The sequence below is a fragment of the Pelophylax lessonae genome (assembly GCF_965119305.1).
Source record: "Pelophylax lessonae genome assembly, chromosome: 7".
In the NCBI taxonomy this organism is placed as follows: domain Eukaryota; kingdom Metazoa; phylum Chordata; class Amphibia; order Anura; family Ranidae; genus Pelophylax; species Pelophylax lessonae.
In genome coordinates this window covers 23,975,071-24,001,138 of record NC_138774.1, presented here as the reverse complement: position 1 = coordinate 24,001,138, position 26,068 = coordinate 23,975,071, and the positions used below count along the sequence as shown (strand labels likewise).

Sequence of the window (26,068 nt, the reverse complement as noted above, 5' to 3'; positions counted from 1 at the left end):
GTTTGTCCCCGCAATAATGAAGGTGACATGTGGTTTGCTAATGTCCAATCCCCCGATTCACTTCAATCTACCCAAAATTCTGAACTGACCCAATCACAGTAACATGACCAATGTTAAAGTGGACCTGTCACCATGGTGTCCGCAGACCTTTTTTCAGAGGGGTGCATCATTTTAAGGTCACCCATGCTCTGCCCTTTTTTGCCCCCATATATCCCCCTTTAGAGCAGGCCAGGCCAGCATCCCCCATAGATCCCCTTTAGAGCAGGGTCCCCATAGGTCACCCTTTAGAGCAGGCCAGGGTCCCCATCGATCCCTCTTTAGTCTTACCTTTTCACCAATATTCCACGTGCTACCAGGTTTTCCTGCATCACCAGGTACTCCAGGCAATCCATGCAAAAAAAAAAAAATATATATATATATATATGGCCAATGTGACCCCATTTAGAGTAGGCCTGGATCCCCATAGATCCCCTTTAGGGCAGGTCAGGGTCCCCATAGATCCCATTTAGAGTAGGCCAGGCCAGGGTTACCCATAGATCCTCCTCTAGAGCAGGATCCCCATAGATCCCCTTTAGAGTAGGCCAGGCCAGGGTCCCCCATAGATCCTCCTCTAGAGCAGGGTCCCAATAGATCCCCCTTTAGATCAGGCCAGGCCAGGGTCCCCCATAGATCCTTCTTTAGAGCAGGGTCCCCATAGATCCCCTTTTAGAGCAGACCAGGTTCCCCATAGATCCCTATTTAGTCTTACCTTTTAACCTATATTCCCCATGCTACCAGGTTTTCCTGCACCACCAGGTACTCCAGGCACTCCCTGCAAAGAATATATATATATATATATATATATATATATATATATATATATATATATATATATATAGCCAATATGACCCCCTTTAGAGCAGACCAGGATCCCCATAGATCCCCTTTTAGAGCAGGCCAGGGTCCCCCTTAGATCCCCTTTAGAGCAGGCCAGGGTCCCCCATAGATCCTCCTTTAGAGCAGGGTCCCCATAGATCCCCTTTAGAGCAGACCAGGTTCCCCATAGATCCTTATTTAGTCTTGCCTTTTCACCTATATTCCCCCATGCTACCAGGTTTTCCTGCACCACCAGGCACTCCCTGAAAAGAATATATATATTTATATAGCTGATATGACTCCCTTTAGACCAGGCCAGGATCCCCATAGATCCCCTTTAGGGCAGGCCAGAGTCCCCATAGTTTCCCTTTAGGGCAGGCCAGAGTCCCTATAGTTTCCCATTAGGGCAGGGTCCCCATAGATTCCCCTCTTAGAGCAGGCCAGGAAATTTCCAGGGTGGGGGGGGGGGGGTTCCTCCATCGAATAAAATAAAAATAAATAATCAACAGATTTTGTTATCAAAATTTGCTATCAAAATAAATTTTGTTAATATCACTCGGACACATCTGGTTCTGTGTTTAGCCGTCTGTCAGCCAACAAAACAGCTACATATAAAGGGCAAAGCAGTTAGCAGTGCCAAAGCAAATGTATACTTCTTCAGTTCAGCTATTCATATTACACCAACATATCGTACAATGCGTCACGCAGCTAACAAAAACAAATTCACATCCGTCATTTTGCTAGTTTGGCGAGAAGCCGGTAATTATTTTAAATAACTGGAAGACAGCGAGGGACTTTGAGGACATCTACACAAACATGGGGAGAACAAACTCCATGCAGATAATATTCTCCTGATAGTAAGTTAACCTAGAAACGCAATGCTACAAAGTCACAGTGCTAACCACAAAACCAAAAAAAGCCTTGTCGCATCAAAGTACCACCGCCGCAAGATAACAGTCGGGAAACTGTCATAGCAACATGCATCAAAAATTAAAAAACAAGAATCAGCCGTGTATTTCGCACTCAATTTACACTCTTCTGGATTTCAAAGCTGCGTCTTATCTAATAACTTTTCAAATTGTATCAAACTCGGTGATAAGTTTTCCTTCTCCGTGGACATGACCTTTAAGAACAAATCCTCCTTATTGGTCCATTAAACCGTATCGCAGGACTTAACGAGGACTGATTACGCTTCCATCACAATGGCTGGGAGATGGGTAACTCTGGCTTTATTAATTCCCATAAATCATAATGACTTCTATAAAACTCCGCTATAGTTAACTGGAGCTGCTTAACATACCCTCCGATGCAGAGAAGCGTGCAGGATAAAAATTACAGGCCAGTAGTTTTGGTCAGCGATTGGCTCGGAGTTCAGTGCGCTGTGTAATAAAATGATTTCCAAGATTTAAAGAAGCGATTTTTCTTATGGGTTTATGGGGTCACCCCATCCTACAGAAGGGCAAAACGCTGGACTATCGCACATTGAATCTAGCAATGCTCTTCAAGTATCTTTTGTTTGAGTCTCAACCAATAAGAAATACCAATATTTTATTCACCTGATTATTTTCAGTAATGGCACCCTTTAAAGTATGCAAAATCTCATTTAACCCAGTATAAAATGTAAAAAAAGTAATACTTCTCAATGGGAAACCTGGGTTTGGGATGATGCAAACAACTTTTTAATGGAATTAAAGCGGAGTTCCAGCCATTTACTCACCTGTCCAACGGTCCAGCGATGCGGCCGCCGGAAGCCTCGATCCTCTCCCTCGGCGCCGGCATCACTGCTGTGGGCACCCGGCTGTTACAGTTTGCGGCTTCACAGCCGGGTACCCACTGCGCATGCGCGAGTCGCGCTGCGCGCCGTGATTGGCCGGCAATCTTCTGGGACCTCTGACGTGTCCCAGAAGATTGCAGGGAGGGAGGGGGAGAGGAGAACTTCCGCTCAGGGCGCCGCGGCGCTCCGAGCGGAAGTGGGAGCGGGTACCTGTCAAAACTAGGTACCCGCTCCCCCCCCAAAAAAATGACATGCCAAATGTGGCATGTCGGGGGGTCAGGACTCCCTAAAGCGGAAGTTCCACTTTTGGGTGGAACTCCGCTTTAACATCACATCAGAAGCCCTCCTTCATGTCTCAGGTCCTCCATTACTTCAGAGGTCTTCCCATAACTCCAAAGGTCCCTCCATTACATCAGAGGTCACTCCAATGTATCAGAGGTCCCTCCATCACATCAGGCATCTTTCTATCACATCAGAGGTCCTCCCATGAGATCAAAGGTCCTCTTATGACATCAGAGGTCCTCCAATGACATCAGGGGTCTCTCATGACATTAGAAGTCATTTCATTACATCAGAGGTCCCCCCCATCACATCTGAGGTTCTCCCATCATATTAGAGGTCCCCCATCACATCAGAGGTCTTCCCATCACTTCAGAGGCCCCTCCATTACATCAGAGGTCCCTCCATCAAATCAGAGGTCACTCTACAGGCCAGTTTGGTCAGCGATTGGCTCGAAGTTCAGTGCGCTGTGTAATAAAATGATTTCCCAGAATCAAAGGAGCGATTTTTCTTATGGGTTTATGGGGTCACCCCATCCTACAGAAGGGCAATACGCTGGATTATCGTACATTGAATCTAGCAAAGCTCTTCAAGTATCTTTATATGAGTCTCAACCAATAAGAAAAAATTCTTTGACTGTATTTAGAAGGGACAAAAAATATTCCATTCACCTGATTTTTTTTTCAGTAGCGGCACCCTTTAAAAGTATGCAAAATCTACAGGTACCCCAGTATAAAAGTATCAGAAGCCCCCCTTCACGACAGAGGTCCTCCATTACTTCAGAGGTCTTCCCATCACTTCAAAGGTCCCTCAATTTTATCAGAGGTCCCTCTATCAAATCAAAGGTTCCTCTATTACATCAGAGGTCCCCCATCACATCAGAGGTCCCTCCATCACATCAGACATCTTCCCATCACATCAAAGGTCCTCCCATGAGATCAAAGGTCCTCCCATGAGATCAAAGGTCCTACCATGATATCAAAGGTCCTACCATGATATCAAAGGTACTAGCATGATATCAAAGGTCTTCCAATGAGATCTGAGGTCCTCCAATGACATCAGAGGTCCCTCATAACATTAGAAGTCCTTCTGTTCCAATTGCTGCCCCCCCATCACTTCAGAGGTCCCCCAATCACATCAGAGGTCCCCCCATCACATCAGAGGATCTCTCGTCATATTATAGGTCCCCCATCACATCAAAGGTCTTCCCATCACTTCACCTCCATTACACCAGGGTCCCTCCATAAAATCAGAGGTCACTCTAGTATATCAGAGATCCCTCCATCACATCAGAGGTCCCTCTATCACATCAGACATCTTCCCATCACATCAAAGGTCCTCCCATGAGATCATAGGTCCTACCATGATATCAAAGGTCCTCCAATGAGATCTGAGGTCTTCCCATCACTTCAGAGGCCCCTCCATTACACCAGGGTCCCTCCATAAAATCAGAGGCCACTCTAGTGTATCAGAGGTCCCTCCATCACATCAGAGATCCCTCTATCACATTAGACATCTTCACATCACATCAGAGGTCCTCCCATGACATCAGAGGTCCCTTATGACATCAGAGGTCCCTCATGACATCAGAAGTCCTTACATCACATCAGAGCCCCCCCTCCCCCAAAAAAAAATAATTGCATCAGAGTTCTCCCCATCACTTCATATAAGAGGTGCCCATCACATCAGAGGTCCCTCCATCACATCAGAGATCTCTCATCACAGGTCTTTCCTTCACATCTGAGCCCCCTCTAACATTAGAGTGTTCCCTTCATGTTAGAGGTCTCCCATCACACCAGAGGTCCCTCTACTACATCAGAGTCTACCTTTCAACACAGAGTACCCCCATCACAGAGCCTTCTCATCACATCAGAGTCTCCCATCAAAATACGCCCTCAGCACAGAGCCCCCAAATCACATAGTGCCCTGTTCATAACAGAGTCTCCTAAACACAGGGACCCCCCCATCACACAGTGCCCTCTTCTTTACATCAGTGCCCTACCTTTTGGAACCAGCAGTGAGGCAGAGGCCTACTAGCTAAAAGATTTGAGAATAGTTTAGTGTTTCCCAGCTTCAATGCCTTGGCACCCTGGGGACTGAGTTTGCCCTTGATCAGCTTCATGTGTTGCCATGGCATGGGCGTTCCACCCTCTAACACCATAGCACTGAATGGCACTGTGTCACAAGTTAGCCTATAGTTTTGTCTGTATATTCTTACCTCCTTGCTGCAGTGCTTCTGTCTGCCTCCCTTCACATGTGGTTTTTGGGCTTCTATGGGCGTCGCCTGCTCCACTGTGGGTTATATCCTGTTCCTGTCAATTACTTCCTGGGTCATCTCCCTGTATGCTTCCCTATATATACACATGCTCAGTGCACTGCTCCTTGCTTGAGCAACATCGCTGTTCTCTGAGCTCCAATCCGTGTATCCCTTGGCTATTGTATCGGATCTCCTGTGTACCAACCCGGCTTCGTTTCTCCGTCTATGTTCGTTTGCTGCCTGTCCTGACCTCGGCTTGTCTCCTGGATCTCCTTATAGTTTCTTGTTTACCCTGCACACGCCAGCGGTCTCCACATCCTCAGCTTGGCCTACCTGGGGACCGCGACCTGGTTCCAGTCTGCTGCAAGTCCATCCCCACCATCAGGGGCCCTGGTGAAGAAGCAGGCTGGGGCTTAGACTCCGCGCTCTGGGGAATCCTGAGCTGGGGATCTATAAGGGCTCACTACCACAGACTCGTTGACACACTGTGGGATTGATTTACTAAAACTGGGGAGTGCAAAATCTGATGCACTTGTGCATGGTAGCCAATCAGCTTCTAACACCAGCTTATTCAATTAAGCTTTGGCAAAAAAAAAAAAAAAAACCTGGAAGCTAATTGGTTTCTATGCGTAGCTGCACCAGATTTTGCACTCTCCAGTTTTAGTAAATCAACCCCTCTGGATAGCCCACCCCCACCCTGGCAACTTTTGACGCTGATTCAGGTCAAACTGGATCCTGTGCTCGTGGCACTCTACAGGAACCCAAACAGCAACCTAGGGGGGTGCCTCGGCACCCCGGGTGAGAAACACTGCTGTAGAGCTCTGAATAGCATTCCACTCGATTTTAGAGGGTGTCTGTATAAATTTGTGTTCATTCAACCTTGGTGATCTTGGCCTTTTTCTGCCATCACTATTCAAGGTTTCTATTGTCCTCGTCGCCTTCAGTTTCAAAGTTCTGGGAAAATGAAGTGAGTGAGAGAAATTTTGCACACGTATTTATTTAAGCTTTGACTGTCGTTGAAGGGGGACAGAAGTCAAGTCCCGGAATAGATGGTGTGAATGAGATAATGATTGAGTGGATGGCTCTCCCTTCAGAGGTTAAGGCCGTCTGACACACACAGTCCTGTAATTTTTACAAGCCGATATGAGAAGAGGAGTTAAGTGATGGAAGGACAGGAGATGTGATTGTATTCTGCTTTATTCAAGGTGACAATTCAAGGGTCAAGGTGACAATGCAAGAGCACACTGCGTTCATTCGGAATATCGAAGGAATTGAAACCATGGCCTGATTACATGTAATCCTTGTGTCTCAACGTTTACTGCAAATCTGACACTTTTTAGAAAAACACTGTGTATGTGTGTGTGTGTGTGTATGTATATATATATATATATATATATATATATATACACAGTGGGTACGGAAAGTATTCAGACCCCCTTAAATTTTTCACTCTTTGTTATATTGCAGCCATTTGCTAAAATCATTTAAGTTCATTCTTCTTCCTCATGAATGTACACATAGCACCCCATACTGACAGAAAAACACAGAATTGTTGACATTGTTGCAGATTTATTAAAAAAGAAAAACTGAAATATCACATGGTCCCAAGTATTCAGACCCTTTGCTGTGACACTCATATATTTAACTCAGGTGCTTTCCATTTCTTCTGATCATCCTTGAGATGGTTCTACACCTTCATTTGAGTCCAGCTGTGTTTGATTATACTGATTGGACTTGATTAGGAAAGCCACACACCTGTCTATATAAGACCTTCCAGATCACAATGCATGTCAGAGCAAATGAGAATCATGAGGTCAAAGGAACTGCCTGAAGAGCTCAGAGACAGAATTGTGGCAAGGCACAGATCTGGCCAAGGTTACAAAAAGATTTCTGCTGCACTTAAGGTTCCTAAGAGCACAGTGGCCTCCATAATCCTCAAATGGAAGACGTTTGGGACGACCAGAACCCTTCCTAGAGCTGGCCGTCCGGCCAAACTGAGCTATCGGGGGAGAAGAGCCTTGGTGAGAGAGGTAAAGAAGAACCCAAAGATCACTGTGGCTGAGCTCCAGAGATCCAGTCAGGAGATGGGAGAAAGTTGTAGAAAGTCAACCATCACTGCAGCCCTCCACCAGTCGGGGCTTTATGGCAGAGTGGCCCGACGGAAGCCTCTCCTCAGTGTAAGACACATGAAAGCCTGCATGGAGTTTGCTAAAAAACACCTGAAGGACTCCAAGATGGTGAGAAATAAGATTCTCTGGTCTGATGAGACCAAAATAGAACTTTTTGGCCTTAATTCTAAGCGGTATGTGTGGAGAAAACCAGGCACTGCTCATCACCTGTCCAATACAGTCCCAACAGTGAAGCATGGTGGTGGCAGCATCATGCTGTGGGGGTGTTTTTCAGCTGCAGGGACAGGACGACTGGTTGCAATCGAGGGAAAGATGAATGCGGCCAAGTACAGGGATATCCTGGACAAAAACCTTCTCCAGAGTGCTCTGGACCTCAGACTGGGCCGAAGGTTTACCTTCCAACAAGACAATGACCCTAAGCACACAGCTAAAATAACGAAGGAGTGGCTTCACAACAACTCCGTGACTGTTCTTGAATGGCCCAGCCAGAGCCCTGACTTAAACCCAATTGAGCATCTCTGGAGAGACCTAAAAATGGCTGTCCACCAACATTTACCATCCAACCTGACAGAACTGGAGAGGATCTGCAAGGAGGAATGGCAGAGGATCCCCAAATCCAGGTGTGAAAGACTTGTTGCATCTTTCCCAAAAAGACTCCTGGCTGTATTAGATCAAAAGGGGGCTTCTACTAAATACTGAGCAAAGGGTCTGAATACTTAGGACCATGCGATATTTCAGTTTTTCTTTTTTAATAAATCTGCAACAATGTCAACAATTCTGTGTTTTTCTGTCAGTATGGGGTGCTATGTGTACATTCATGAGGAAGAAGAATGAACTTAAATGATTTTAGCAAATGGCTGCAATATAACAAAGAGTGAAAAATTTAAGGGGGTCTGAATACTTTCCGTACCCACTGTATATATATATATATATATATATATATATATATATATATATATATATATATATATATATATATATATATCGCAAAAAGGGTTGCAGCAGAGAGATCTCAATGTATTCCTCATATATTAGCAGGAAGCTAAAACAATGTTGTAGGCACCCCTGCCCTTTATGAAGCTTTGACCAAACAATACCAGGCCATGTGTCTTTACCATGGAGGACAAGAGTATCCACCTTCACCACAACCCTGGCTGGTGTCTGTGGGGGGTCTGTGGGCAGGGGGCTTATCATAATTTGGAAGCTTTCTTAAAAAATAAGGGGGCCCCCTGATAGCACCAGTCACATAAATCAGTAAGGGGTACATAGTAGCCCTACTCATTTACAAAAAAAAGGTAACCTAGAAATAAAGGCACCCAAACCTTTGAGAAGTCCTTCAATAAAAATCCCCCCAAAATGTCCCTATTGTCAATAACCATGCCCCCCGACCCACTGAAATTAAAAACCCGATGGACTAAGCTCACACAACCAAACCCCCTAGAGTACTGCGTGCTCACCTATTGACCCCATGTCCCTATTTGGTCAATGTCATTGTACAAATTTGGCCAGTGGCCACCTTTGGACAGTGATGTCACTGCTATGACTTCCCCTTTCCTTGCGTAACTGGTGACAGCGGCGGTTGCTAGGGATGCAGCAGGTGCCAGCACTTGTAGCTTCCTTAGGAACCATTGACAGTGGGAAGCTGTCAAATGTAAGAGTGGTAGAAATACAAATAGGGGGTAAACTGTCTGGTTATCTCTCAAGTCAAACAGACTGTCCACTGAATTTACCTTAACCACTTCACCTCTGGAAGATTACCCCCCCCCCCCCCACCTTCATGACAAGTCATTTTTTCCTAACCGGCGCTGCGTTACTTTAACTGACAATTGCACAGTCGAGTGACACTGTACCTAAATAAAGTTTATGTCCTTTTTTCCCCCAAATAGATCTTTCTTTTGGTGGTATTTGATCACCACTTTTTTTTTTTTTCTTTAATTTTTGCACCATAAAAAAAGAAAGACCGACAATTTTGAAAAAAAAAAAAAAAAAAAACAATAATTTTTACTTTCTGCTATAAAACATATCTGATAAAAAATGTAAAAAAATTGAATTTCTTGACAAATTTAGGCCAAAATGTATTCTGCTACATATTTTTCAAAAAAATAAATCCTAATAAGTGCATATCGATTGGTTTGCCCAAAAGTTATAATGTCTACAAACTATGGGATATAAACCGGAATTTTTATATATTTATTTTTTTACTAGTAATGGCGGAAATCCGCGACTTATTGCCGGACTGCGATATTGCGGCGGACATTCGAACACTAACTAACACGTTTTGGGAACCAATGACACTAATACAGTGATCAGTGCTACAAATATGCACTGTCACTGTACTAATGACACTGGCTGGGAAGGGTATAAACATATAGGGCAGTGATGGCAAACCTTGGCACCCAAGATGTTTTTGAACTACATTTCCCATGATGCTCATGCACTCTGCAGTGTAGTTGAGCATCATGGAAAATGTAGTTCCAAAACATCTGGGGTGCCAAGGTTCACCATCACTGATCTAGGACAATCGAAGGGGTAAATGTGTGCCTAGCCAGTGTTTGTGTGTACTTTGTGTGGTGCTTTCACTAGGGGAAGTAATAGTTTTTGTTCCCTGCTTTGCGGAGAAATAAAATCTATTCGTTCCCCGCTGACAGGACAGGGCTCTGCCCTGTTTACATGGGCAGAACTCTGTCCTGTGTAAATTCATGAGGATTGGCAGGTGCCGGCGCTAATCCATTGGACAGCATCCAGTGATCGACATCTGCCGTGTTTAATCACAGCACATCCAGGTCGCCGGCGGAGCGCGCCCTCCACCCGGAAGTGTCAGATCACGTACTAAGCACATGATCTGCCACAGCTGAGCAGCCTTGCAGCATCGCCATATATATAGTTAATGTCAGCAGAGTTTCACCTGCTAAGCTAAAGGAAACTTTCCTTGCAGTGTGAAAATTCCCTTGCAAAGCGATTAGCCTAAACATTTAAGTATGTCAATTTTTTTTTTTTTCATGTGACAATACTAATGATAATATAATTGGCTAAACATTCTACAGCATCTATACAAAGGTCCCCAACTTCCCTAAATCCACCATCTAAAAACACAGCAATGACAGGGAAAGCAAAAAGTGATAAAATCATCCATGGCTTTGAGTGAGTGAAACGAGTACAAGACTCATTAACTTGTTTCTGATAGAAATGTTCCCTTTACTCATAATGTATTAACACAAGCCATTAAGCCGGGATTTCTCCTGGCAGGAAGCAACGTGAGCAGATGGCACCTCCAGTCTTTATGAATCGGCGATTGGACTTGTTCCTCAGCTTGTTCGCACATGTCACCAGGCAAAACACGACCTATTCAAGCAGACACTCTCTGAAGATGGAGCTGTGTTCCAGAAGAAGGAAAATATTTGCCCCCTCAGCTGAAGGTGCTTCTAATTGATCTTCCTTGCTTGGAACACAGCCGCAAAAAATTGAAGTTCGTTTTTGTAAACTATAAATTTGCTTGTAAGACTAAAGGCTTGTGTCAATGGGATTTTGTTCTTGTTTAGAACTGCTTCTCTACCCATCAGAGGCGTAACTAGAACCTTCAGGGCCCCGGTGCAAGAAACCATGAAGGGCCCCCTGGACCCCTAGGGCCCTTTACTCTAGTTGCGGGGCCCTTTATTACGGTCCCGCAGCGGGACCCTTTCACAAGTTCTGCCATCTTGGGGCCTACCCACAGTGGTGGAATGCCAGGGCCCTGTCGCAAGTGGGACCTTTGCGATCCTGGAAGTTCACCCACTGCTGTCAGTAGTTTTTTTTTTTTGGTATTTTAATTGTATTATTTTTATCATTTTATTTAATTTTTTTACAATGTCACTGACTATGACTCTGTCCATTCAGAAAAGGAAGGAGCTTGTAAATTACATATTTACCGACCCCTTCCTGGTTCTCTATTGTGACACATCCCCTGCAGCAGCCGGCAGGAGAGGGAAGGGAGCATTCTGAAGGGGGGGGGGCAGCACAGAAGGGGGGGGGGGACCAGGGGAGCACACAGGTGCCCAGAGACAGCAGAACACAAGTATACTGTATAGGAGAAGTGGCGGGGGGCAGCGTACAGAGGAACAAATCTCCTCCATTTTCCTCCTGCAGCTACAGGAGGAAAAAAGGAGGACAGTGATTTCTCTACATGCTGCCCCTGCCGCCCCTCCTATTCAGGTGTACAGGGGAGCCACATGGGCCCCCTTGAGCCTGGGGCCCGGTTGCGATTGCAACCCCTGCAACCCCTGTAGTTACGCCCCTGCTACCCATGCAAGTCGATGGGAATGCAAAAGCAGTTTGATACCAGTTGATGCAGCCTAGAAGAAGGTCAACTGCAGGTCCTAAGGAGGTCAATGGCAGCTTAAATGCTCAAACTCTGGATAATCTAATAAGCACCTCTAACTAATATCAAATGTATGGACAAGAAAAAAGTGTTTCCACCTAGCACCACATCCCTTAATGAAAACAGAACACAGAAAGAGATGCTCACAAAGGAGCTGGGATTTTTGGGGTGCCAATAAACTGAAAAAAAGGATAAAATGTAACTCCATTTTATTTATTTCATTAAAAAATAAGTATAAGACGATACACATACAAACAATAATATTAAAATTCCTCCAAATTGATATTCTGGAGACTGGTTAACATGATCCAAGATTAGTAATCCTTCTGGGGTGATAATCCCGACATGTTTCGCCGACAGATTTGGCTTCTTCAGGGGGTTCATTTCTTATCACACCACGGTGTATTAGGGCATTTTAGTTATCCAGATTTACACTTGTTTATATGAAAAAATCAACTGACTATCGATCAAATTAGTTTGGACAGACATCCACCAATAGGCTATAAGGTAGAGCTCTCGTATGCTGGCCGCAGGAGGATAGAGTCAGTTCTGAAAAAATCCCCCACACTAACAATAGCGGAGTTTATCGAAGATGGCAAATCACCAAATATCCACTTCTATATATAAGAAGTTTGCTTAAAGAGATGCTCACAAAGGAACTGGGATTTTTGAGGTGCCAATAAACTGAAAAAAAAAAAAAAAGGATAAAATTGAACTACATATTTTATTTATTTAATTAAATAATAAATATAAGATGATACATATACAAACAATGATATAAAAATTGCTCCAAATTGATATTCTGGAGACTGGTTAACATGATCCAAGATTAGTAATCCTTCTGGGGTGATAATCCCGACATGTTTCGCCAACAGATTTGGCTTCTTCAGGGGATAATTTCTTATTACACCACAGTGTATTAGGGCATTTTAGTTATACAGATTTGCACTTGTTTATATTAAAAAATCAACTGAATATCGATCAAATTAGTTCAGACAAACATCCACCAATAGAGCTCTCGTATGCTGGCCGCAGAAGGAAAGAGTCAGGTCTGAAAAAAATCACCCACGCTAACAATAGCGGAGTGTATCGAAGATGGCAAATCACCAAATATCCACTTCTATATATAAGAAGTTTGCTCCTTACGACCCCTTTCGCAAGCCACCAAGGTTCACGTTGGAACCTAGCCTTTAAGTAGGGGGTCAGCGTGAATGTCGCTCTACTCACTGGCTGAATATGGGTTTCCTGACCTGGCTACCAGGGAGGGTTGGAGGGGAGCTGGGGCAGCTTTGTCGGGGGGGGGGGGGTCACAAGGGAAGGAGAGTCTCCAGTGGGGCATAGAACCGACCTCTGCTTAGACACAGTTTACACCATCCATGCTGGGGGGGGGGGGGGCTGTGTTCTGTCTTCATCCCGCACTCAGTAGGTCAGCGGTGGGGACTTTTTACTTCTCTTCACAAGGAATCCTTTAGACATGTCCGTGGCAGAAGCAGAGCAGCCTTTTTATGGGACATCAGAGCGGCCTGGGGGGCAATTGTCCCCCTGCCCCCTGGCCCAGTCCTCCCCTGCCCCCATGTTCCACCTATGTTTAAAATATTGCCTTGGGGTGATGTGATATTTTAACTTCATCAACTCCGGAAGCGAAGTAATGAATACATGCATACACAAATGAAGAAGACTCAGATACTGTCTAGAGTTACCAAATTACAGAAACAAGTCTCAGTTCCTGGAACAAAAGATCTTTTGTTTGTTACAGAATACACTTATTATACGACCTATTGTATCTCCCGTATCCCAGCGCAGAGGATTCTCAATTTTCAACAGCTACTTACACAAAATGTTACTGTAAAATTATTCCTGATATTAATAATACTTGTTAGATTTAATTCACTGTTTCCACTCTCTGCCGGCGCTGAAGCTATAATCAAATTCACAGCTAATTAATTTTTTTTCCCCACAGCTGATACTTGTGATGAGTTTTTGAAGACGTTAAACATTGTCTGTAAAACTGTCTACGAACGGTCAAAGATGTGGAATACTTTTAAGGAAGAAAAGCTAAGGGGCTAGTTAATTTTTTTTAGTGTGTTAACGTTATGTTAAAGTAGCCCCCTGAAAATATTGGGCTGCCACTGCATCATGGTAGCACCCTGAAATTAATAGGCTGTCATTTCCCCTAAACTTGCCAAATATTGGACATGATACAAAACTCTGTGCATTGCCAGGTATTGTGTTGGGGAGTTGGGGAACCATTCAAAATGGATAGCACTGCAACCCATGTCATGTGTGACGCTGCAATGTGCGCTTTACAACATTGCAGATATGTATAGAGGCCCTGAACAAAAAATCTAAGAGGTGTGTGAACTGGGTGCATTGGGTGTGCCTGGGCACAACATATGTGCCACATGTGCACTTACGTAGCTTCAGGGGTCGCAGTGGCAACCCCACCAATGCTCCATGGGGGCCCATGTGGCCTTCCTGTCACATTTGGTTTTACACCTGGACAGGTGGGGTGGCAGGAGCAGTATATACTGGAACTGATCCCCTCCATTTTCCTCCTGCAGTGGCTGAAAGCCTGCTTTTCCTCTACCCCCCCCCCCCCCAGCCCCCGTCGGCATTCAGCAGCTGCAGGAATAAAATACAGGGATTAGTTAGTAAATGCTGCCCCTCTTGTCCTCCTACCTTCTCTGCTGCCTGGGCCCCTTGTGTGGTCCCCTGGTAACCCCTCCCCCCCCCCCGAAGTGCTGCCACCTTCACCCCCTCTTCTGCAGGCTGCTGCCGGGGATGTTTTAGGATGGAGAGTGAAGCAGGAACCAGTAATTTACCAGCTCCTTCCTTTTTTCGGCAGCTAAGGCTCTGTCTCAAAAGGTGAGACATCAGGGACCTGTTTAGACCCCTGATATTTCTCTAAAGCCCCCCAACAGGGTTGCTAAAAAAAAAAAGTAAATAAAATGGTAAAAAAAAAAATCAAAATAACAAAAAAAAACAAATACTTATACCATCCACTGCTCAAATAATAAAAAAAAAAAAATACTGCTCTACTGACCTCGTCCTCTGCCCTACTAACAAAGTCCACTGCCATACTGACACCATGCACTGCTCTACTTATCCCCATCTCTGCCCTACTGACATATACATACACACACAAACACGGGCTTGTATGTTTGCACTTTGGGGTGCACACCTTAATGCAATAGGCTGCACACATCTATGTCTAATACATTAGTTTGTGAGCTAAATATGATACTAAACAGTTGATAAACAGGAACTCCCTGTTTATCAACTGTTTACAGGCAACCCCCCCATTGCATTTCTCCAGTGCCACCATCTTGAATCGAGATGCAGAGATACACTGCAGGGGTCTTTGCCAGGTCTATGGGACAGGGCAGACCCCCATGGTGTTTCTGCATATGTGCTGGATCCCCTATAGACTTGGTAAAGACCTCAGTAGAATCTCTGCACATGTGCTGGATCCCCTATAGACCTGGTAAAGACCTCAGTAGAATATCTGTAAATGTGCTCGATCCCCTATAGACCTGGTAAAGATCTTAGTAGAATCTATGCACATGTGCTGGATCCCCTATAGATCTGGTAATGTAACGGATCAACTGGCACCCCTACTGGGTACCTTCATTGATGAATGCCTCTAGTGCTTCCCGATAGCTCCAACCACTCCAAGCACTCCACCAGACACCATAACCACCATAGACCCCACTAACTGCCACAGTTTGGTTGGGGTCTCGCCAACTCCTACCCACCCTGGACCTACGACAAGGCTCCAGGTTCCAGTGGGTGAGCCTCTCTTTCCCTAGAGAGTGAAGCAGGAACAGGAACAAGAGCTTAGTGATTATTCAAGGGAGTATGAAGAGCATAGCAATCCCTTGTAGCAGATTCCCCAATAAGAGACAGGACTCTAGACTGAAGGTGAAGTAGAACTCCATGTTTATTGGTGCAGCTGCTCTTTTATACAGTTTTACCCCACAATGTTACCGCCCAGGTGGACCTTGTGGGGAACAGGACATTGAGCCAAGCACTTTTTGAATTCTGCGTTTTTGCACGTGACAAATGCACAACAAAACGCAGGACAGCTACCTACATTTGGGGTGCCATTAGGAAATAATGGCGCCACAAGTGTGTTGTTCGCTTTGCGGCATTTATGAAAACGCTGGCAGAAATGTGCATTTCTGTCCAGTTCTCTGGATCGCCTAAGTGTGACTGTGATTTAATATTGTTGGCAATAATTCTTTGGAAAAAACAAATTGGTTTCTGGACCTTTGTTGCGGCCGGTTCAGCTTTTTATGTTGCTGTTTTTTGTTCATTTTTCACATTGTTGCTTTTTATTGATTTTCTTCCTCTAAACTTCCCTCCACAGGTGTCTTGTATGCAGTTCATAAACGCCCTCCTGACCTCTCCGGACGATCTGGACTTCAGGATACATCTGAGGAATGAATTCTTAAGATGCGGGTTAAAGCAAATCTTACCTGTAAGTTGAAGCCCTCCTCGTTATCGAGCCGCTCTTCACATACTAGTACAAACACGGGAAATGTCTTCTTAATTAAATCGGAAATAACTTTAAAGTGTACCAGAGGGAAAACTTTTTTTTTTGGGGGGGGGGAAGAGGTGGTGAAGGTTAAACCCATTGTCTAGCTTTTTATGGTTTTTACGTTCCGTGTCTTATTGAGGAGATTTCCCTTCACTTTGGCACAACAAAAAATGAGAGGAAATCCATTGGCCGTCAAAATAGGTGTCCCTATTGGAAGATTGCCCTTTATCTTTTTTTTTTTTTTTTTTCTTGGGACAGCTGTCCGATTTTGGATTTATCATCATCCAACACTTGGCTGGGATTTTAACCTTTCCTTGCCCTATCCAGAACAAATAGTTATAGGTAGAGTTACGCTTTGACCTTTAACCAGAGAGCAAAATTTTTACTGCTTTGGGAAAAAGTGGGATTTGTTAAATCCACCGTATAGCTTTTTTTTTTTTTGTTTTTTACTGTCTGTCCTGTTGAGATTTCCCTTTGTTTCCAGAGGCACAATGGGAAATAAGAATACATTTATTGGTCACCAGAATAGGTGACCCCCAATTGACATTTACCCTTGTACCAGAGAGCAACTTTTTTCTGCTTGGGAAGAGGTGGGGACGGTTAAAACCAACGTCTTGCACGTTTTTGTTTTTTACTGTCTTTGCCCAGTGGCAATTTCCCTTAATTTCCAAAGGCACAATGGGAAATTAGAGGAAATCTATTGATCATCGGAATACATTACCCTGTTGGAAGATTTCCCTTTCCTATTTTTTTTTTGGGACAGATGTCAGATTTTGGATTTATCATGCTTCCCCAGCAGGGACATTGGAAGAGGTGAGGATGGTTAAAATTACCGTCTAGCTTGTTTTTTTTTTTTTTACTGTATTTGTCCTGTTGAGATTTCCCTTTGTTTCCAGAGGCACAATGGGAAATGAGAGGAAATCCTTTGGTCACTAGAATAGGTGTCCCCCAATGGAAAATATCTCTTTCCTTTTTTTTCTCGGGGCAGCCCAGATTTTGGATTTATCATCATGCTTCCCCCAGCAGGGACATGGGAAGAGGTGGGGGTGGTTAAAATCACTGTCTAGCTTGTTTTTGGATTTTACTGTCCTTAGCTTGTTGAGTTTCTCCTTCGTTTTCAAAGGCACAATGGGAAATGAGAGGAAATCCATTGGTCATTGGAATAGATGTCCCCTTTGGAAGATTTCCCTTTGTTTCCTGGGACAGTTTTCAGATCTTGGATTTATCAGTTATGTTCTCCCAGCACGGACATGGATCATAACTAAATACCTTTCCTTACCCTTTCCAAACCAAAACATTTTAGCTAGAGATCCACTTTGACCTTTAACCTTGTACCAGAGAGCAACTTTTTTCTGCTTGGGAAGAGGTGGGGTTGGTAAAACCAACATCTTGTGTGTTTTTTTTTTTTTTTTTACTGTCTTTGTCCAGTGGCAATTTCCCTTCATATCCAAAGACATAATGGGAAATGAGAGGAAATCCATTGGTCATTGGAATAGGTTTCCCTGTTGGAAGATTTTCCTTTCCTATTTTTTTTTTTTTTGGGACAGATGTCAGGTTTTGGATTTATCATCATGCTTCTCCCAGCAGGGACATTGGAAGAGATGGGGGTGGTTAAAATCACTGTTCATCTTGTTTTTTGATTTTACTGTCCTTATCCTGTTGAGTTTCCCCTTCGTTTTCAAAGGTACAATGGGAAATGAGAGGAAATCCATTGGTCATTGGAATAGATGTCCCCTTTGGAAGATTTACCTTTTTTTCCTTGGACAATTTTCAGATCTTGGATTTATCAATTGTTTTCTCTCAGCAGGGACATGGATCATAACTAAACACCTTTCCTTACCCTTTCCAAAACAAAACATTTTAGCTAGAGATCCACTTTGACCTTTAACCTTGTACCAGAGAGCACATTTTTTCTGCTTGGGAAGAGGTGGGGTTGGTAAAACCAACGTCTTGTGTGTTTTTGTTTTTTTGCTGTCTATGTCCAGTGGCGATTTCCCTTAATATCCAAAGACATGATAGGAAATATGAGGAAATCCATTGGTCATTGGAATAGTTTTCCCTGTTGGAAGATTTTCCTTTCCTATTTTTTTTTTTTTTTGGGACAGATGTCAGATTTTGGATTTATCACCATGCTTCCCCAACAGGGACATGGGAAGAGGTGAGGATGGTTAAAACCACCATGTAGCTTGTTTTTTACTTTCTTTGTCCTGTTGAAATTTCCCTTTGTTTTCAGAGGCACAATGGGAAATGTGAGGAAATCCTTTGGTCACTGGAATAGGTGTCCCCCCCAATGGAAAATGTCCCTTTCCTTTTTTTTTCTTGGGGCCGCCCAGCTGTCAGATTTTGGATTTATCATCATGCTTCCCCCAGCAGGGACATGGGAGGAAATCCATTGGTCATTGGAATAGGTTTCCCTGTTGGAAGATTTCCCTTTCCTATTTTTTTTTTTTTTTTTTTTGGGACAGATGTCAGATTTTGGATTTATCATCATGCTTCCCCAGCAGGGACATGGGAAGAGGTGAGGATGGTTAAATCCACCATCTAGTCTAGCTTGTTTTTTGTTTTTTACTTTCTCTGTCCTGTTGAAATTTCCCTTTGTTTTCAGAGGCACAATGGGAAATGAAAGGAAATCCATTGGTCACCAGAATAGGTGTCCCCCAATGGAAAATGTCCCTTTCGTTTTTTTTTCTTGGGGCAGCTAAGCTCTCAGATTTTGTATTTATCATTATGCTTCCCCAGCAGGGACATGGGAGGAAATCCATTGGTCATGGGAATAGGTTTCCCTGTTGGAAGATTTTCCTTTCCTGGTTTTTATTTTTTTTGGGGGGACAGATATCAGATTTTGGATTTATCATCATGCTTCCCCCAGCAGGGACATGGGAGGGAATCCATTGGTCATCGGAATAGGTTTCCCTTTCCTATTTTGTTTTTGGGACAGATGTCAGATTTTGCATTTATTATCATGCTTCCCCCAGCAGGGACATCGGAGGAAATCCATTGGTCATCGGAATAGGTTTCCCTGTTGGAAGATTTCCCTTTCCTATTTTTTTTTGGGACAGATATCAGATTTTGGATTTATCATCATGCTTCTCCAGCAGGGACATGGGAGGAAATCCATTGGTCATCGGAATAGGTTTCCCTGTTGGAAGATTTCCCTTTCCTATTTTTTTTTTTTTTGGGACAGATGTCAGATTTTGGATTTATCACGCTTCCCCAGCAGCGACATGGGAAGAGGCGAGGATGGTTAAAACCCCCGTCTAGCTTTTTTTTTTTTTTTTTTTACTGTCTTTGTCCTGTTGAGATTTCCCTTTGTTTTCAGGCACACAATGGAAAATGAAAGGAGATCCATTGGTCATCAGAATAGGTGTCCCCATTGACAGCTTCAGATTTTGGATTTTTCATCATGCTTCCTTCTGCAGGGACATAGATCATATTTAAACAACAGAATGGAATTTGAGCCCTTTCTTAAGCCTCGTACACACGCAACGATTATCGGCCGACCGATCGGCCGACTTTTGTCCAGTGTTGTTGTGTTGGTTGAAATGTGCTCTAGACTGCACACGAATTTTCTCGGCCAACAAAAATCTACTTCAGAAGTGATGTCATGTGCTGGTTTACTTTCCGTGTGTTTTTTAATCTCTGAGCATGCCCAGTCTTGCTCATCAGATTTTTGCCTGCCGAAATCTGTACTGACTGACGGAAAATCGGCCGTTGTGGTGACGGCCAACAAAAATTTTATAGTCTGCACACCAGATTTTTTTTTCGGCCGAAAAGCCGGAGTCGGTTGTCGGAAGCATCATACTAACAAGCCGAAAATCGGCCGATCGGACGTTGGCCGAAAATTCACGGCCAACTATCGACGCGTGAGTACGAGGCATTACTCTACCCAAAATAAAAAGGTTGGGATAAAGATTCACTTTAATCTTTAACCTTGTACCAGAGGGCAGAACCTTCAGAGTCACTCTAACCTACATTGTAGCACTTCTGTATAATAATGGTGCAGCCTTGGCTATCCAGACTAGATACCTCCTAGATGGCGAATTATGTCACCCCCTTCTCTTGTCACCTTGCAGTAAACTAATTCAGCTTTAAAGAAGTATTAAAATAGCCCTTTCCTTACTGTGATCCTCGTTTTTTTGGTGGACCAATGCTCAAGGGAAGAATTAAAGCTTATTCGAGCGGATGCATGGCAAAGACGTTTGACAGCCCCGGGTCAGATCCCAGCTGTGACGTTCACGGCGCCCCTCTCCAAGTTCACTGCACATTCTCTTTAACATTATTGTTTCCAGCAGTGTGTGCCGAGGAGACAATTTGAATTGAGTTGACCATAAAATGGTCTGTTTCCTTAATTGAATAACTTGGGGATATATTTATGTTAAATGTGTTCCGTGTCACATACAGTTTCACTCATGTAGAATGCCTGGTGTCGGCTTTTTTCTTTTTTTAAACTCTCAGGTGGCCTGCTGAGTTCTGGCTGTAAAATGAGATTCTTTTCTTTTTTTTTTTTTTTTTTTTATATAAGGCCAAACTACCTGCATTTTTCCCCCTCTCTGTAGATATACATCATATATTTTAGAAATGTTAAAGGGCTGTAAAAATAAGCTTTTGTGAAAGAATAAGTCCCCCATCAAGGTTCCCATTAGAGTCACCCTTACATCAGAGTCCCCCCTTACTTTGGTGTCCCCATCAGATCAACAGATTATTTTTTGCTATTTTTTTTTTTAGGGTTTAAAAATTCTTTAGTAGTGGCTAGAATAAAATTTAGAGTCACTTTAACGCCCAATATTTTATTTTGACAAGAGTACCCCTTTAACCCTCTTCCATTTCGTCCTGTTTTAGTGTATTATACGGCAGTTAAATCAGTTGTATAATTTTTGCGGCATGGCAGAAAATGTTGTGAAAAGGAACATCCTTTAATTAATCCATAAATAATTGAATCACATTTTAAAAACAATGACGAGCGTTAGGAATGTGGGTTACATCATTCTTCACTGTGATGGACGTTTGACTGGCAGCACATGTATATGCAAATAACCGAATACTCCAAACATCCAACTATTTAATTATAGTATTAAGAGTGAGAAAAAAAAAAAAAAAAAAAGGTGGAAAAATTGCAGAAGACTGCAAGAGTAACAGAACGTCATCAATGTATCCGTTTAGGGTATTACTTGTGAAGACAAAAATTAGAGGCATAACTTAGTTTCCGAATCTCCTGTATAATTTATAAAGGGACATTTAAAAACGGCTACTAAGTAAAATCTTTAATGGCCATAAAATGTGCGAGACTTAATGAACTTCATTCTTTTATTAAGAATCTGGATTGTGCTGTTCAAGCTTTCATCTGTATGTTGGACTTTTAGTCCTTTTGTTGAGGCTGAACATCTTATATAATACTGATATTTCTACCATTACTATCTATGACTGCTTCCAATCTGTCACTAGTTTCTTCCACCCCCACCCCCACGTTATCTATCTATCTATCTATCTATCTATCTATCTATCTATTTCTATCTATCTATCTATCTGATCTTATTCCATCCACCCCATCCCTTTCTCTCTCTCCCGTTCCTTCCTTCCTTCTTTCTTTCTTTCTTTCTTTCTTTCTTTTTCTTTCTTCTTTCTTTCTTTCTTTCTCTTTCTTTCCTTTCTTTCTTTCTTTCTTTCTTTCTTTCTTTCTTTCTTTCTTTCTTTCTTTCTTTCTTTCTCTCTCTCTCTCTCTCTCTCTCTCTCTCTCTCTCTCTTTTCTCTCTCTCGTTCTCTCTCCTCTTTCTCTCTCTTTCCGTCTCTTCCTTTCGTCCTTTCTTTCTTTCTTTTTTTTCAACAACTTTCTCTTTCTCTTTCTTTCTTTCTTTCTTCTCTTTCTTTCTCTTTCTTTCTCTTTCTTTCTTTTTCTTTCTCTTTCTTTCTTTTTCTTTCTTTCTCTCTCTCTCTTTCTTTCTTTCTCTCTCTCTCCCTCTCCCTCTCTTTCTTTCTTTCTTTCTTTCTTTCTCTCTTTCTCTCTTTCTCTCTCTTTCTCTCTCTTTCTCTCTTTCCTCTTTTTTTTCTTTCTTTCTCTTTTTTTTCTTTATCTCTTTCCCCTGTCTCTCTCTTTCTTTCTCTCTCTCTCACTCTCTCTCGTTCTCTCTCTCTCTCTCTCATTCTCTCTCTCTCTCGTTCTCTCTTTCCTCTTTCTCTCTCTTTCCGTCTCTCTCTTTCCGTCCTCTCTCCTTCCGTCTTTCTTTCTTTCTTTTTTTTTCCAACTTTCTTTCTTTCTTTCTCGCTTTCTTTCTCGCTTTCTTTCTCTCTTTCTTTCTCTCTTTCTCTTTCTTTTTCTCTCTCATCTTTCTTTCTTTCTTTCTTTCTTTCTTCTCTTTTTCTTTCTTTCTTTTTTCTGTTCTTTCTTTCTTTTTCTTTCTTTCTTTCTTTCTTTCTCTCTTTCCTCTCTTTTCTCTTTTTCTCTCTTTCTCTCTTTCTCTCTTTCTCTCTTTCTCTCTTTCTCTCTTTCTCTCTTTCTCTCTTTCTCTCTTTCTCTCTTTCTCTCTTTCTTTCTCTCTTTCTCTCTTTCTCTCTTTCTTTCTTTCTTTCTCTCTTTCTCTCTTTCTTTCTCTCTTTCTTTCTCTCTTTCTCTCTTTCTCTCTGTCTCTTTTTTTTTTCTTCCTTTCTCTCTTTCTCTTTTTTTTCTTTATCTCTTTCCCCCTGTCTCTCTCTTTCTGTCCCTCTCTATTTCTCTCTCATTCCTTCACCCTCTCCCTCTCTCTCTTCTCTCTCTCTTTTCTCTCTCTCTCTCTCTCTCTTCTCTTTCTCTCTCTCTCTCTTTCTTTCTTTCACTTTTCATGTCAAATCTCTGACTTTGTGATTTATCCTTGTTCTTGATATTTTCTTATACCTTCTTTTTCAGCACCTAAAAGAAAAGGAGAATGATGAGCTTGATATTCAGCTAAAAGTGTTTGATGAGAATAGAGAAGATGACCTGCTGGAGCTCTCCCATCGCCTCAGGGACATTCGGGCTGAGATGGAATATCCTTCTCATAACATTTTACCTGTGTCGTATATTTGTTTTGTGATCCATTTTTGTCTGAGACGCACGGGTCAGCCGTTCATCTTGGGAAGCTTTAAATAACCAAAAGACGCTGTAAAAACAAATTATAAACTTTTATTATTTGAAGGGAAAAAAGATAATGGTATGATCGAATGATTATCAGGTAACTGCCCAATGCACTTGTAAATAACGTAATAACTGATTTATCTGCTTTGGTGGTTGGTGGGACTGATAGCTGCAGGTCTGAGAAGATACTAGGACAGACAGAACACTATGAGATCAACCCACAGAGAACAAACCTATAGAGAGGGATATATCATGAAAGGATCTCCTGTGACAGTTCATATACAATTTGGGCAATATTGGGACTTTAGATGAGACACTGGCGAGCACTGCTCAGCGTCTCCATCCCGGTGTATAACAAAACTGAAGAGAAAAGGGGGATTATAGAAGGTGTGTGTGTATGTGGAAACCAACTGGCCCTTAGTTTGCTATACTTACCCACCAGTCTGCTAACAAACCAAATATACCTGTCTAACATAATAGGTTAAAAACAGGGGTTTAGTTAACACACATTTGCAAACCCATGTATAAGCTGCAGGCCACTCCATGGCACCCTGTGTATCCTGCAGTCCTAACACTACCTAACACTACCTTCTCTGAGTGTCTCCTGAGTGTCTCCAACATGGAAGTACATGAATGCTGATGGATGGATGGGAAACAGCTGAGCATGGAGATGGCCCAGTCCTCCCCCAACCTGCTCCCATCCATGACTGGTATTGAAAAACTAATGGCAATGTGATGGCCATAGGGTGCAAACTAAAAATTGACCAGCTGGAAAACACACACCCCCATCCCAGTAGTGACAGTTCATGTGGGACTTACTTTATATATAGATGTTGTATTGTAAGTATGCCATTATTCTTGGACCCATGTGTCAGTAGGTCAATATTCTAGGACCTGGAGTGTCATTATGCCATTATTGTAGGACCTCAAAGGGTTGATTTACTAAAACTGGAGAGTGCAAAATCTGGTGAAGCTCTGCATAGAAATCAGCTTCCAGTTTTTTTTTTTTTGGCCAAGCTTTATTGAACAAGCTGAAGTTAGAAGCTGATTGGCTACCATGCACAGCTGCACCCGATTTTGCACTTTCCAGATTTAGTTAATAAACCCCCAAGTGTCAATGTGTACCTATTATAGGACCCGGAGTGCCATTTGCCATTGTTCTAGGACCCAAAGTGTCAGTGTGCCATTATCCCAGGACCCCCAAGTGTCAGTATGTCATTATTCTAGGGCCAAGGTTATCAGTGTGGCCTTGTTCTAGGATTGCAAGTGTCAATGTGTTCTTATTCTAGGACTCTGAGTGCCTGTGTGTCATTGTTCCAGGCCCCATGTATCAGTGTGTCATTATTTTATAACCCCAAGTGTCTGTGTGTCGTCATGCTAGGACCCCGAGTGCCATTGTATCATTTTTCTAGGATCCCTAAATGGGTTGTCGGCTGTCCTTCCTCTGCCCTAAAGCCACAGCTGGGAGCTGATCATGTGACTGGGCCAAAGCACCCTCAAAATAGGGCAAGTATAGGCATCTTTTTTTCACAAGGTAGTTAGAAAAGGATTTGGAAGGGGTTGGGAGCAGGTTTAGGCATAGGAATAGCCAGGAGTTCCACTTTATTCTTATTAAGGAAGCCCATAGATGATTCAAATGTATTTCCCTTGCACCATGGGTGAGAAAAAAACACTTGAATGCCTCCCACAGCGCTATTTTATTCTGCCGGGGGGGAAAGGGGAGCCTTCCCGGCTAGCAGAACACAATGATTACAGCTAGCAGCTATAGCTGCCAACAGTAATCGCAACCCAAATATCTGACAGTCTGGTTGTACCCAAGTTGATCGATGGATCGACTTTGGTACATCCAGCCTGCCCATACATGGATCAAAATTCAGCAAGTCCCCGCTAAACCGGCTGAATTTTGATCCCTGTATTGCCGCCTTAAGTCATTGCTCTAGGAAATTTTTGTGTCAGAGTGTTATTGTAATGGGACCTCCTGGGGTCATTATTCTGAAATCCTTTAACATCAGTGCTACATTGTTATGGAACCCCCAAGGGTCTTTTGTCTGGAACCCTTTAGTGTCAGGGTATCATTGTTCTGGGCCTTCCCATTGTCATTTATCTAGGACTTCCTAGCATCATTGTTCCATTGTTCTAGGACCCCCAAGTGTCAGTGTCTCATTGTTCCAGGTCTCCCTATTATTTCAGCATTGGTATTTTTAAAGTTCCAAGTGTCAGGGTGTTATTCAAGATTGCAAAAAATTGGTGTCCTAATTTTCGGAGTCAAACTTCCCATTATAGTTGTTCTTGGAATCCTAGATTAACCTTTTTAGTGCCTAGTCGTATTATAGCAGTAGTTGTAACAGAGCTCCAATACCCAGCCTAAGTATCTCCGCTGCATAATCCTTGAAGCTGAGGAAGTACTAAAATATCCAAGGCAAAATCCCCCCCAGTAACTGGACGACACACAGTTCTGGGAGTCAACTAGAAATAATCAGTTTATTCAAAACACAAACACAAGAGATCTACAATCTGGGAAATCCCCTCCCTCTTCTAGCCATTCCACACACAAACCTACACATCCCATAATAACCTTACTCTAGCCAGACAGGAACAATAGGACAATGGAATGCAGGTATTCAACAATAACAAACCCCACCCCACTGGCATGGGTCTATGAAACACTTCTGCCATATTCTAGCAATCTGCAATACATCCCCACACATCTCCTGAGGGACACTGCTCAGAAATATGATGGTCCCAAGTGAAAGAGTCCCTCACTCTTTCAACACAAACCACACTCTCAGTGTCCAT

The 26,068-nt window shown here is 43.0% G+C and overlaps 1 protein-coding gene across 1 annotated transcript in view; it reads left to right on the top strand.

Moving 5' to 3' along the window:
• The window catches only part of DIAPH2 (diaphanous related formin 2), a 1,824,032-nt gene that overhangs the window by 536,683 nt on the left and 1,261,281 nt on the right, over positions 1–26,068 (top strand). Inside the window, exons 11-12 of the mRNA XM_082263377.1 lie at positions 16,018–16,128; positions 23,066–23,184. Of these exons, the coding sequence (XP_082119503.1) occupies positions 16,018–16,128; positions 23,066–23,184 (230 nt within the window). The remainder of the gene's footprint in view (positions 1–16,017; positions 16,129–23,065; positions 23,185–26,068) is intronic.